The sequence below is a fragment of the Lemur catta genome, chromosome 15 (assembly GCF_020740605.2).
Source record: "Lemur catta isolate mLemCat1 chromosome 15, mLemCat1.pri, whole genome shotgun sequence".
Lineage (NCBI taxonomy): Eukaryota > Metazoa > Chordata > Mammalia > Primates > Lemuridae > Lemur > Lemur catta.
In genome coordinates this window covers 240,609-253,886 of record NC_059142.1, presented here as the reverse complement: position 1 = coordinate 253,886, position 13,278 = coordinate 240,609, and the positions used below count along the sequence as shown (strand labels likewise).

Here is a 13,278-nt window from a genome sequence, read left to right as displayed (position 1 = left end):
CATGGGAGGCTGAGGTGGGAGGATCACATGAGTGCAGGAGTTCGAGTTCAGCACAGGCAACATAGTGAGAGCCTCTCTCTAAGAAAAAGATTTTTTTTTTACCTGAAGATTCTGAAACACTTTTGGTTTGAAACACTGGATAGATAAATATAAAGTATAAATTTCCATATTTCAAAAACTTAAGAATTATCTCTGGAATATTTGGAGTTTGGTAAGTGCTATGTCCTTCCAATCTCTCCTTTCCAATAATATTAGCCTGACATTTGTCTGTCTGTCTATACCTCTGTGGTTGTAAAATTAAAAGGAATATTATTGGTAATATCTATCAACATCCAGAATAACAGCCTTTTCCTTCTAACTGCCAATCATTCACTGCCATTCAGAGGGTCTTTAGAAATTTGCTTATGGGGAGCCTTTCAGTAAGTAGAGGTGGACTCTTTCCAGTGTTCGTGTCTCTTTGCTAGTGTTCAGATGGTTAGGTTGTATTATGGATTATGTCAGTATGTCTGTTGTGTTCATAGAGCTTGAGTATAATCAGGATGGCAGTTTTAAAGACTGAAAACTATGAAGTTCATAAGAATACAGATAGGAATTCATTTAACAATTTGGTTTCAGCAGTCCTAAGAACTGAGTAACCATTTGGTTAACAATCTGGGAAAATCAAGTATCAATAGATTGTAAATGAATAGGTGTTTGAAAAATTCTTGAAGTGAGTATTATGAGCGATAGTAGCAATTTTTATTACATGTTGGGCCTGATGTTTTGGCAAAACCTATGATGGTAAAGAAAGGAAAGCCTTTACCTATAAGTACTTGCTTTATGTACAACCATTTGGAAATGTCCATAGCAAATGTTCAAAACACAAGGGCTGTAGTCTAAATGCAGCCTGTAGGTAGGTTGAGTTTGCCTCCATAAATTGAGTCAACATGTGAAAGTTAGGAGACTTGCAGAAACCTGGATTTCAGGCTATTCTTAATGAAGCAAATCTGGTGCCTCTGGAGCCCATATTCCCATTTGGTAACTGTACAGAGGTTGCCCCTTTACAGGATGTGTATGTTCTCCAGTTTGCTCCTGTGCCCCCCAGGGACTTGCCTCTGTAAGTATTTGAGGGTAGAACTCCTGTTTTATAGTACATTTTGATAAAGATTTGAAGGTTTTCATGAGAGTTTATACTTGTTCACACTACATAGTGCATATTATATATTAGTCCTTTAGTAATGGGGTTGAATGTTAGAATTTAGAAGTTTTCTTAAAAAACTCTTTTCTTTATGTATATGATAAATATTCAGCCTCCCATTAGAATGCCTCTAAGCCTTTTGAGGTTAATTGTAGTCATAGCTGGATAGGTTATCATGTTGCAGACCCAGTTATATCTTTCTCCTGAGCATTGTCCCTTGACAATGCAAGTGATTTAGGGGCTTGCATTATGATAGAAATAATCCATATAGATCAGTATTAGAACTTTTATTGATAAGTCATTGTATTTTTATTTGTGACTTACATTTTTCCAAAGATAAAACATCATTGTATGTAGCAATTAAAATGGAAACAACAATAAAATAGATTAAAATAAAGTAGATATGCATTACGGTCCCAGATTGTCATCATAGTTGAGAAGAAAATTTCAGACTGAACTAAGATATTATTAAAAAGGAATCATCTTGTCATAGGAGAAGCCACATGCACCATTTAATAGTAAGGAATCCAAGCTGCTTTGAAGCCTATCTCTTTTAATTCAGAGCCTATTTCTTTAGTGATCCATTTGGAGCAGGAGTGCCTGCTGTTGGCACCTGGGTTCCTCACACCATTGAGGGAGGAGAATCAAGCGAGTTTGTGTCACCTGGAGGAAACCTCCACCTTTATTGGAAAGCTGTCAAAAGTGTATCCCTGAAGGTCTAATTCCTCACATGTTAATGTTCCACAGAAAATTATTGCCAAATAGGGATTAGGCAAAGTTCAAGAGATTTCTTTGGTACTGGTCATATAATGCACAGTTTTGTTAATATTTCTCTAAAGTAGATGGATGGCCATGGAATCTTTCTGTTGGGGTATAGTCCTTAACTTCTGGTAAAGTAGATATTCTTTGGAATGTTGTTTAAGAAACACTGTTGTGGAGATAACAATTTAGATCCTTAATTCAATAAAAATACTTAAAGCACTTACTACTGTGTCTTAGGGTTTGGGGATGTGGAGGTAAAAGATACAGCCCCTGCCCTCAAGAAGCTCTTGGTGTAGATGGGAAACAATAAAATAATGCCAGTGTACTGTGATAAATGCTGTGACAGAAGCAAAGATCCTTGCAGCCCATGAATGTTTGCAGTGACTGTGCAGATGGCGGGAGTTAATGTGGAGAGGCAGAGGAGGGGTGTTTCCAAGGGAGGGAGCAGCACATTCGGAAGGCACACAGGGGTGAACAGGAAAGGAATACCTTGGGTTTCCTTTCTCTACTATATGTTTAGGTTCATAGGATCTTATATAAGATTTGTAATTCAGTTGAGAAATACGTAATTTTGTGAATGATGAAGTGTTCTTGGTATGTTACAGAGTCACCTCACACCACTTTTACTTGCTGTAAGTCGAAAAGAAGAGGAAATGGTGAAGTTTTTACTAGCATTTGGAGCAAACATAAATGCAGTTGATAAGTGGAAAAGGTACAGTGGTCAGTTCTTTTTTTTTTTTTTTTTTCCCAATAAGCCTGAGTATTATTCTAGAGCGTTTAACAGTCACTGATGTCAGAAGTATTACCTTAAGGAAAAGATTAACTTATAATTATTGGGATATAGTGAGAAGCATCAATACAAATGATCCGTTAGGTAGAAAAGGAATTATTTGGACCAGGCAACATAAAGAACAGTATATAGTAGGATTCCTTTGCTTTTATAATAGTGAGTGATGTTTATTATTTATAATCTGATGTTTTTAGTGATGTGACATTATATTAGCCAAAGGGGGTTCCTGTTACTTTTTACAGTCTTCTGAAGAGTGGAGTTTAACTTTTAGTTCATTTTCTGCTTTAATACTGAATTTCTTAATGCTTTTATAGCATTTTTTAAACCCTGCTTCTTATATACCTCTTTTAAAATGCTCTATAGGAAACATAAATTGGAGTTGAAAGTCATTTTTGTCGTTTGGATGACTCTGCTTTAAGTTGCTTTCTTTGAAGAATATTGATGTTAGGTTAATCCCTAAAAGACTTGATTGCTGTTACCAGATAGTGTGGGTTCATCAAGTGTTTTTCTTTTTCATTTCTGGTGGTACTTTGATGCTTTTCTTTTTAATTGTTATGGGCAAGGGAAGAAAGCTTAAATTGGACAAACTTTTCTTTTAATGAAGGCAAACCATATGTGGGTGACAAAGAGAAAAGAGAGAGGCTTTAGAGTCATACAGACGGTTTAATTCCTGGCTTCCTCACTCGCTAGGCTTATGATCTTGGGAACATGACTTATCACCATATATGGTTTCTGATATGAAAATAATAATGATAATATATCCTTTCAGGGTGGTTGTGCATAATACAATATATTATAACAGACTGAGGAAGACATAGAGAATTCCTCATTTAATTTTATGCCTACTTTAGAGAAGTGATCTCAGCAAAGAATTAGCAACTTCTACTGTCATATCCCTGTGCATCAGACAAGAGGCTTCCTTTTTGTCACTTCATTTTAGCCTTGGTGCTAATTTACAAAGATGAATGCTTGAGTATCCAAGATGCTTAAGTTTGTTAGTACATGTAAATGGTTAATTCTATACTAACAGTCAAGGTATTAAATGGGTAAAGCCTAACAACCTAGCCTTTGATGTAACTTTACTAAAGCTCCGAAGGTTGAAGTTATCTCTCTGTTACTTTAGAAATGCTTTCATGCTGGCAGAAGAATCTCAGTCATCATGTATACTCAGTCTTCTTCAGGACCATGTTGATAGGATGGCCTTAGGATGGAATCCAGACGACACTTTTGCTAGTGGTTTTAATAGGTAAGTGTTTCCATGAAAATGGAGGTTTAACATAATTAGAAGTATTATATCTTATACATAAGGTGAGTGAGATTTCATAATCTGGTTCAGGTAGTTTTGCAATGGCAGAGAGTTAGTCCACTTCATCAGCCAGAATTCAAAAAAAAGACTAACTAGTTAGAAGGACCAAACGGTACAGCATTCTTTTTCCCATGACTTTTAAGACCTTTATCCTTAGGCATGCCAATGTCGTACTTTCCACTCCATGTGTAACCTGTATTCCTGGGGAGAAAAATCATTGCACCTGTTTGATATTGCTAATTTGTTATTTGGGTCTTGAAATGGCCAATTTAGAAGAAAATCTTCCACTATCCTTTGGGCATTATGTCCTCTACCCTCCTGCTTGAATTTTTCAAGAAACGAAGGGGTTCCCTAAGTACAAGGAAGACAGTTCTAATTACAGGTTAGAAGGAGGGGAAAACTAGGTGTGAAGACTCACGCCTATAAACCCAGCAATTTGGGAGGGTTAGGCAGGATGATTACTTGAGGCTAGGTGTTCAAGAACAGCCTGGGCGGCATAGGTAGACCCCATCACTTAAAAAAAAAAAAAAATAGACATTGGGTGGTGGTGCCTGCCTGTATTCCTAGGTAGTCAAGGGGCTGAGGCAGGAGGATCACTTAATCCCAGGAGTTTGAAGCACCAGTAAGCTATGATTGTGCCACTGCATCCCAGCTTGGGTGACAGAGTGAGACCATGTCCCTAAACAATTTGGCAAAATCTAAAAAAGGGAAGGGAATTAAAGGACCTTTCAATCATTCTGTCAGTTCTGGTGCTGCCTTGTTGCTATTGAGACTGGTCCTGCAGTCTGGGAAGGATTGACCTTTGCTACCAGGGTGCCCTCACTGACCCAGATCCCGCAGTCTTCATGGTGATACGTACTTAGATTTCAAAGTTATTTTTTTTAGATCACATTCAAATGCTTAATTGCTCAGCCATCATTCCCAAAACACCAGTACTCTGCTCTGGCAGTCGGGCCTCATAGCTTTAGCCACACACATAGTGAGCAAGTTGACCTTTCCCTCACACTCAGAACTGTCTGTGGAGTACTCATGTTAGCCTAGACTTAGCCTAGACCTTTGAGCAAGGTCTCAAAGGTAATGGTCAGTTACCCTTTGAGGCCTTTGTCTGTCTTTTCTACAGCAAGTAGTAGTTGGGATTGTTCTAAAGTTCAGAGAGGTTCAAATAATGTTACAGGAAGAGATGAGAATTTCCTTACTTCTTTGCTACCACATCTGTATCCTGAGGGCCCTTTCTATCCCGTGTAGCACCTTTTCTTAGGTAGCAGACGTTCCCATATCGTCCTTCCCCAGAGTAGTGGTCACCAACTCACAGTTGGCCTGGCAAGTGACCTGTTTACTGTTAGCAATGAAAACCTCCCAAGGCACTTGCGTGTGTGTGTCATGTTCTAAAATTATTTTCAGATTCTTCGTAGCAAGAAAGCCATTCAACAGAATTCTCTGAATCTAAAGTAGAATAGTTGAATTTAACAGAGCCAAGCTTCATCCATGAGTCATCAGTATCCACAAAGAAAAGTAGGGCTTTGTGTTTGCTCCGGCAGCATATACACTAAAATTGGAACCCTGCAGAGAAGATTAGCATGGTCCCTGCCCAAGGTAGACATAAACATCGGTGAAGCATTCCGTGTTTTATCCAGTCCCTGAAACATCATTTGCCCATTTGCTGACTAGCTCCAAGGTAACAGTGTGTGTCAAGGCAAAAACAGGTGACACCCAATATTAAAATTGTATTGGGACTTTCAGTACAGAGATAGGCCCATAATATGATCTATGAAATGTCAATGGAGCTCAGTAGTGTGGAATGTTGTGTGCAAATATGTTGTTGGTAGTTAGAAATGAGAAAATGTCAACTTGCATTGCCTTTGTTCAACTTAAATAAAAATAGGGTTTTGCCTGCCACGTCAGTTGGAGACGGGCATGGAGATTAAGCATCATTCTAGCAAAGATCTGCTGATTCAGAGTTTGAGCAGGTAGAGGAGGAACAGTAGTAGTCCAAGTTAGGTTATGACATCCATTAATTTTCTGCCCTTGCTGTGATTAAGTAGCTCAGTAACAGTGGACGATTATGTTATCCCATTTACTGAAGTAATATTTATAATAAATTTTGTTAAAATTAAGAAACAGATGAGATTCCCTGAATTGCAAGCCACAAACAGTAGAACAAGTAATAAACAAGGGTGGGGCTTAGTAACATTTTTGAAAACTGTATCATTTGAGTATTAGTACCTATGGAAAACTACAAATGTGTTTTGTTTGGGATTCCAAAATCATTTCAGCCATAAAGTTCAAGGACAAATTATTCCATTGATTCCCTATCTTTCTGAGCCTTGTAAAACTGTTCTCTCATTAAATGTTTTTTTGGAACCCAGTGAACTAAGGCAGTAAAATCCTTATTTTTAGAAGGCAATGAGCCTGAGAGAAGCAACTTGTCCAAGAACAAATAGCTGTTGCTTACAGAGAGCTAGGACTTCTTCTGAGTTCAGGACACGTTGCATCACGTCAAGGGACCTCTGGTTAATTCACTGCTCTATACTCCCTTCATGAGTACTTCGCCTTTCTTTTCTTCTTTAACTAGAAGCTTAATAAGAAGTTTGTTGAGCTTACAAACTTGAGGTACATGGGATAATTAAAGATCTGTTATTATAATAGCTCTGATATTGTCTGAAATACTCTTCAGAATTTAATTTATTTGGTAAATGATTTTCATGTCAGTATTAAAATAGTAATTTTATTTATTACATTTTTAGAAATAGAATTCCCCAACAAATTTCAGAAGATAAAGAAGAAAAGATTCTGGAAAATCCTTCTGAAATTAGCAATCCAGGTAAGCCTTCTGACAGTGACTGCCTCTTTGGTGGGCGTACACTAGATACATAAGTAGGAATAGTGAAGTTTTGAGTATAAAGGAGGAGTTTAAAAGGTCAATGTGTAAACTGCATGCATATTTCTTCTTGAATGTTTTTTAGTAGTCTGGAATGCGGAGTTACTTTAAGTTAGGCGTACGTCATTTATTATCTCAAACAATATTGTCTGGAAAGAAATCATTTATTTAATTTTGGTCCCTAAAATCCTGTTTGATATTTTTGGCTAAATAAGAAAGAAGATTTTTAAGTTAGTATATTCCGTTTCCAGTCACATTATAATGAATTGCACTTGGTATAAAAATGCATCTTCTATTTAATTTTTATAATAAATGGTTTGCATTTAGTGAATAGTAGTTACAGTTGACCTTGAACCATGGGAGGGTTAGGGACGTCAATCCCCTTTCATCCGAAAATCTGTGTATAACATTTTACTTTGCAAAACTTTACTTACAGCCTACTGTGGACTGGAAGCCTTGTGATAACATAAATAGTCAATTAACACATAGGTTGTATGTCATATGTGTTATATATTGTATTCTCACAATTAGGTAAGCTAGTGAAAAGCCACTGTTATGAAGAAAATCATAAGGAAGAAAAAATACATTTCCTATCCATGAACTGGAAGTGGATCATCATAAAGGTCTTTATCCTCTTTATCTTCACATTGACTGGCTGATAAAGAGGAGGAGGAATAGGAGAGGTTGGTCCAGCTGTGTCTGGGTGACAGAGCAGAAGAAAATCTGCATCTAAGTGGACCCCTGCAGTTCAAATACCTGTTGTCAAAGGGAGACTATGTATTTGTATTACATAGTGATTTGTGTCACAGAAAAGTAACTATTGTTAAAACCGAGAACTCAAAAATACCTTTCTGATAGCATAAACAAATGACAATATTAACTGCAAATTGTGGCCAGTGTGCAGCAAAATACTAATAGGAGAATATTATTTTATTTATTTATTTTTGGAGACAAGGTTTCCCTCACTCTGTTGCCCGGGCTAGAGTGCAGGGCCTAGAGTGCAGTCAGTGCAGTAGGATCATCATAGCTCACTGTAACCTCAGACTCCAGGGCTCAAATGATCCTCCTGCCTCAGCCTCCCGAGTAGCTGGACCTACAGGTGCATGCCACCAAGCCCAGCTTATTTTTAAATTTTTTTTTTCAGAGATGGTTTCTTTCTTTTTTTGAGAGAGAGAGAGAGACTCACTTTGTTTCCCAGGCTAGAGTGCCATGGCATCAGCGTAGCTCACAGCAATCTCAAACTGCTGGCCTCAAGCAATCTTCCTGCCTCAGCCTCCTGAGTAGCTGGGACTACAGGTGCTTGCCACCGCACCCAACTACTTTTTTCATTCTATTTTTAGTTTGCTGGCTAATTTTTTCTATTTTTAGTAGAGATGGGGTCTGACTCTTGCTCAGACTGGTCTGGAACTCTTGACCTCAAGGATCCTCCTGCCTCAGCCTCCTATAGTGCTAGGATTACAAGCATCATGGGCCACCATACCAAGCCAGTGGATTATTTTATAAAGATACCTATTGAATGAAGATGTCAGAAAAGCAATTCTTTGTTGAGAAGTACAGATTATGTTAGAAATCCGTATACCAACAAGGTCTCACTATTATTGAATTCATTCCCCATAGGTTAAAACCAAATGATATATATTTACTTCACTAGAACGAGATGTGTTCTCCTATCTGCTGGATAATTGTCATGATAACAGTGACTTTGTGTCCCTTAGCCAAACGATTTTCCTAAGAAATATTCCAGTAGCCCAACCGTGGGCTAAACCAATAATAATAAAAGTAGAGAAGTATTTCACAATAACAAAAATGCTACTGTGCTACCTAGGTGGGACACCTACATCCTTGTACAATCTGAGGTATATGAGGGCACCTTTAATGTAGTATATATTCATCAAAGAAATTCCATAATTTAGGTATTGTAAGTAGTAGGAGACAAAGGTCGAGTAGGCATAGTTTTTGTCTTTGAGGTGCTTGTGATAAGCTAGACCTGTTCCTGTTTCACTTCTGTGTTTCTTCAACGGAACTGTCAAACCGTTTTTATTCATCGTATTCACTTGCCCACCTCACAAATAGCTATCAAATGTCTTTTGGGTGATAAGTATTGTTCCGATATAACTAAACACGTACATTTTACAAATACAGTCAGGAACTTATTTTTATTGTTACTTATATTATTTACTACTTTATTCAGTGGTTACTGGGTGCCAGATGCCCTCTGGGAGCTTATTAATATAATCATCATTTACCTTGTACTTATCGTGTTAAATGTGTGCCAGACACTTTAAGTCTATCATGCAGAATTAATTCTTTAGACATTGACTAGGATTTAAGGTAAGCAAGGCAGAGTGAGTAGAAGTTTGCCAGGTAAAGAGGCAGAAAGATGGTGCTTGGCAGAAGGAACACCTGGCAGGATTGCACATGAGGTCCAAGAACAGCAAGTGCAAAAGCTGAGACTCATGGGTCAGATTTGCAAGGTTTTCCAGCAGTTCCATTTTCCTGGGAGTCACAGGATTAGAATTGAGTATGAGGGCATTGTGGTTATGGTGTAAAGCAGGGATGGTCAAGCTTTTTCTGTAAAGGGTTGAAGTAGTATACCTTTTAGGCCAGGTGGTCTCAGTCATATCTATTCAACCCTGCCATTGTAGTATGAAAGCAGTCATAGATAAGAGGTAAGCAAATAGACATGACTGTGCTCCGACGAAACTTGGTTTAAATAACCGTGTGGCAGGGTAGATGTGGCCTGTGGCCTGTAGTTTGCTGACCCCCCATGTAGAAGGTAGATGGAAGGTTACCATCTAATGAGAATGGAGGACAAGAGAAGGAAGCTTTTACAATAGTCAAAGCTGTAGTTTCCTTGTCACACAAAGCTTGGATTAGTAGCAATCTAGTGGTTACCCATCCACAGTGAAGGAAATAGTTAGGAAGGTCAGTTTATTCATTTTAAGACGTTGTTCTTTTTCTTGCCTTTTCCTTTTTTTACTTATTTTTTTTTTAAATTTAAGAAGTAATGATAATAGTTGGTGGGTTTTTCCCCTGTGAGAGCCAGAAGTTAAGAGTCCATGCTGAATCTTGAAATAAAACCTTGGTGGTAGACATGTAAAGAGGAGTTAGAAGAGAAAGACAGTTCATATGATTTAGTGGTTATTGAATGTTCAAATTTAAGGGCAGAGAGAAATCTCAGCTGTCTGACTCACAGGTTTCCAGGTTATGCAGTCACGTTTAAATTGGACACGAGGAAAGAGTAGCAAACTGTCAGGTGTATAGAGAAGAGCAGCAGGTCAACAGGGAAGATTAACTTTTTTCTATCCATGTTGAGTTTAACGGGATATTCATGTGGGATATTTTCAGTTGGTAATTGGATGATAGGCATTTCTACCAGGAGATGGGACCCTGAGGTTGGAGTCACAGACTTGGAATACTGTTACTGTAATTACCAAAGTCATAGATCTGAATGAGCTTCTCCTTGATAGGGAAGATGTAGAATGAGAAGGCGGCCAGTGCCAAAACCCTTGGCGCATCCATGTTTCCCAAAGGAAAAGGAGTCAGCAAAGAAGACTGAGCAGTGGGTAGAGAAATGTCGGAGAGGAATCAGAGCAAGTTATGTTGTAAAGATTTTTTAAAACATGAGAATTTCAAGTAGGAGACTATAAATTCTGGCAAGTAAGATTACTAAAGCGAGTTGGAGTGAACTTTCTCATCTGTGGTGGTTCCCTTTTCAAAACAACAATTTTAAAATTGTAAGGTCTACTTTGCATGTGACTCGTACTTGTGGTGTCCAGATGTGGAAGGACACATCTTTAAGATGCTACCTAAAAGTTTTGTAACTGCAGCAGGTGTCCACATAGGGTCAGGAAAATTGTCTAGACTGGTGAGACAATGTGCCAATATTACTCCAAAATTGTTAAAACCTGAAGATCACCTGTAAGGGGAAGTGGTGTCTCTCTTATCTGCTTGTTGTGGAAATGCTTGCTTTATACCCACGGCCTTGATGAGCTCTTGTGCACGCATTCTGAAACAAAACCTGGCAGCAACACTGGAAGCCACTGTGGAACACACATACCCTCCCTCTGACGTGGAATCATAACACAGCCATTTTTGGACTGGGTTTCAAATTTTGGTCAGCAATGGATTACAGACCTGCAAGTTGGAGAAACTGACATCGTTTAAATACTTTACTGCAGAAAACTGAAAGAATATATGGAGGCAACTGTAAGGGGATATGCTGAATATACTGGTTCTCAGTACTTGGGGAATTCTGGTGACTTCAGTAGAAAAGTCAGTACCTGAATGTCTTCATTAGTGCAGTTCTCTTTCCATTTGCCGCCTTCTGATATCTCTGCTTTTCCTGCTTTCTTTTTAATTTCATCTCCAACGAGAAAATAGTGTGAGAACATATTACTAACATATGTATGTCTTACAAGTGTTTATTATTTCCTTTGAAGACAGTTGGCTACTTGTCCTAAAGTGTATCTGGTATTCTCTTAGATTCTAACGGCAAATGTCTGTACCACAATGACAGTGTCACTGATGGTGGGCTGCCAAGATTTTAGGTGTCTTCTGGGTTGTCAAATACTGTGTGTTCTATCTGGCATAGTTTTCATGTGAAATGCTTTTCTGGTATTATATTTGTTCGGAAGTTGGTAATCTGTGATTTAACTAGAATACTTGGTGGCTTGGATCACAACACTTTTAACCATCTATCTATATCTATATCTATATCTATATCTATATCTATATCTATCTGTCTGTATGATAAACCCCCATTACTCTCGAAATAACTTGGAGGTCCAAGTGGTCCTTAATGGTCACAGCCATCTGTCTTGGAGCAGTGTGTAACTCTTCCTATGCTTCTGATGCAACTGTATGCACTTTTTGACTTGTTCTTTAAGGAGCCTCCTTTAGTAGGTGAACAGTGTTTTTAGTTTCAGAAGAAATGAACAGAAATCTTAGAAACGAATAAGAGGAGCTTGTGATCAGCAGTACAGTATTATAGCATATCCAATGATTGTATGTGATCATAGCGCACTGCAGGGTTAAAGTGTCAGCCTCAAGCAATACGCTCACTTCAGCCTCCTAATTACCTTGGGATTATAGGCCAGCATGCTATCGTAGGCTTTTAATGTTCCATAATTTTATATGGTTGATTTAAAATATATTTTACTTTTTCCTTTAGCAGTGGATGAGATTGCTGGAGACCCCGTGTTCAGGTAGGATCTTGCATATTTTTTAAAAATTATGTGTTCACTAAGGGAATACAAAGCAGAGAAACTAATATTTGATGAGTGTTCTACTATGAGCTAGATGCCATATCATGTACTTAACATTGATCATCTCATATAATCTCCACAAATACTTGCAAAGTACTTGTGCTATTCCTGTTTAGGAATTAGGCTACTGTGGTTCTGAAGTTGACTAATTGTCCCATGATCCCATAGCGAACAAGTAGCTGACCCATGATTTGACAATAAACCTGCCTGGCTCCCAAATCCCTACTTCTTCCCCTGAGCATATGATAAAGAACTGTGCAGCACTGGGATCCAGGTACAGGTCCAGCTGAGATCGATGCAGAAAGTCAGATTTAGTTATACGTTAACTCTCCTCAAAAGTGTTCCTTAGAAGGCTGGTTAGTCAACAGCTTGTCCTGCTATGTTCAACAATTGCAGTGGTCATTGTTTTCACCATCGAAAGTTTGAGGGCAGATCTCACTTTGCCGTGGCCACAGGACCATAGGTTTAACATAAGCAAGACCAAGCAAGTCCTAGAAGGAGTTAATTTCCTGTAAGTGAAGGATGTCTACATGTATGCCATGTTTTGTTAATTACAGTTAGCGTCTATTTAGAGGATTTTTCTGATTGATCTTTCTACTTACTGACTTCCCAGTAAGTAGACAGTAAGACTATCCTCAGCTACTGCACATGCCTAGTTCATGAAGATTTTTCTTTTTTCCTAGCATCTTTTTTCTTCCTCTGTGACTTTTCTCTAATCTTGTCTTGATTTTGTTTTCTTTCTTCTCTGCCTTTTTTGGTATTTCTTTTGTTGTGTTTTTTTTCTTTCCATTCTGCCAGCTAAGTCTTCCACATTTTCCTATAGAGGAAATCCAAAGCACACAGAATTTCAGGATTTTAAGCAATCTTAAGAGACCAAGCAAAGTATTCTCTAGGAATTCCACCTGTGCTTAACATCCTGCCCTAGTAATTGCTCAGGTGGAGAACCTGAAAGTCAAAGAGATTAAAGTGACTCATTTGGAGATAGTGAGTGTTAGAAATGAGATGTGAACTCAGGTTTCTTAATCGAAAGCCCAGTACTCTTCCTTGTTTATCATCCTGTAGGTGAGTGTTTTAATAATAGACAGTGGGTGTGGGTCT

At 38.2% G+C, this 13,278-nt stretch overlaps 1 protein-coding gene and 1 non-coding gene across 3 annotated transcripts in view; both read left to right on the top strand.

Annotated features, from left to right (window-relative positions):
• Positions 1-13,278, top strand: part of LOC123650602 (putative ankyrin repeat domain-containing protein 19) — a 70,385-nt gene that overhangs the window by 8,360 nt on the left and 48,747 nt on the right. For both annotated transcript variants that reach the window (XM_045569489.1, XM_045569490.1), the window contains exons 4-7: positions 2,545-2,651; positions 3,853-3,975; positions 6,780-6,856; positions 12,087-12,120. In XM_045569489.1, coding sequence (XP_045425445.1) covers positions 2,545-2,651; positions 3,853-3,975; positions 6,780-6,856; positions 12,087-12,120 — 341 coding nt within the window. The remainder of the gene's footprint in view (positions 1-2,544; positions 2,652-3,852; positions 3,976-6,779; positions 6,857-12,086; positions 12,121-13,278) is intronic.
• Positions 5,558-5,664, top strand: LOC123621354. The gene has a single exon (XR_006729089.1). It is a non-coding gene; the product is annotated as a U6 spliceosomal RNA (small nuclear RNA).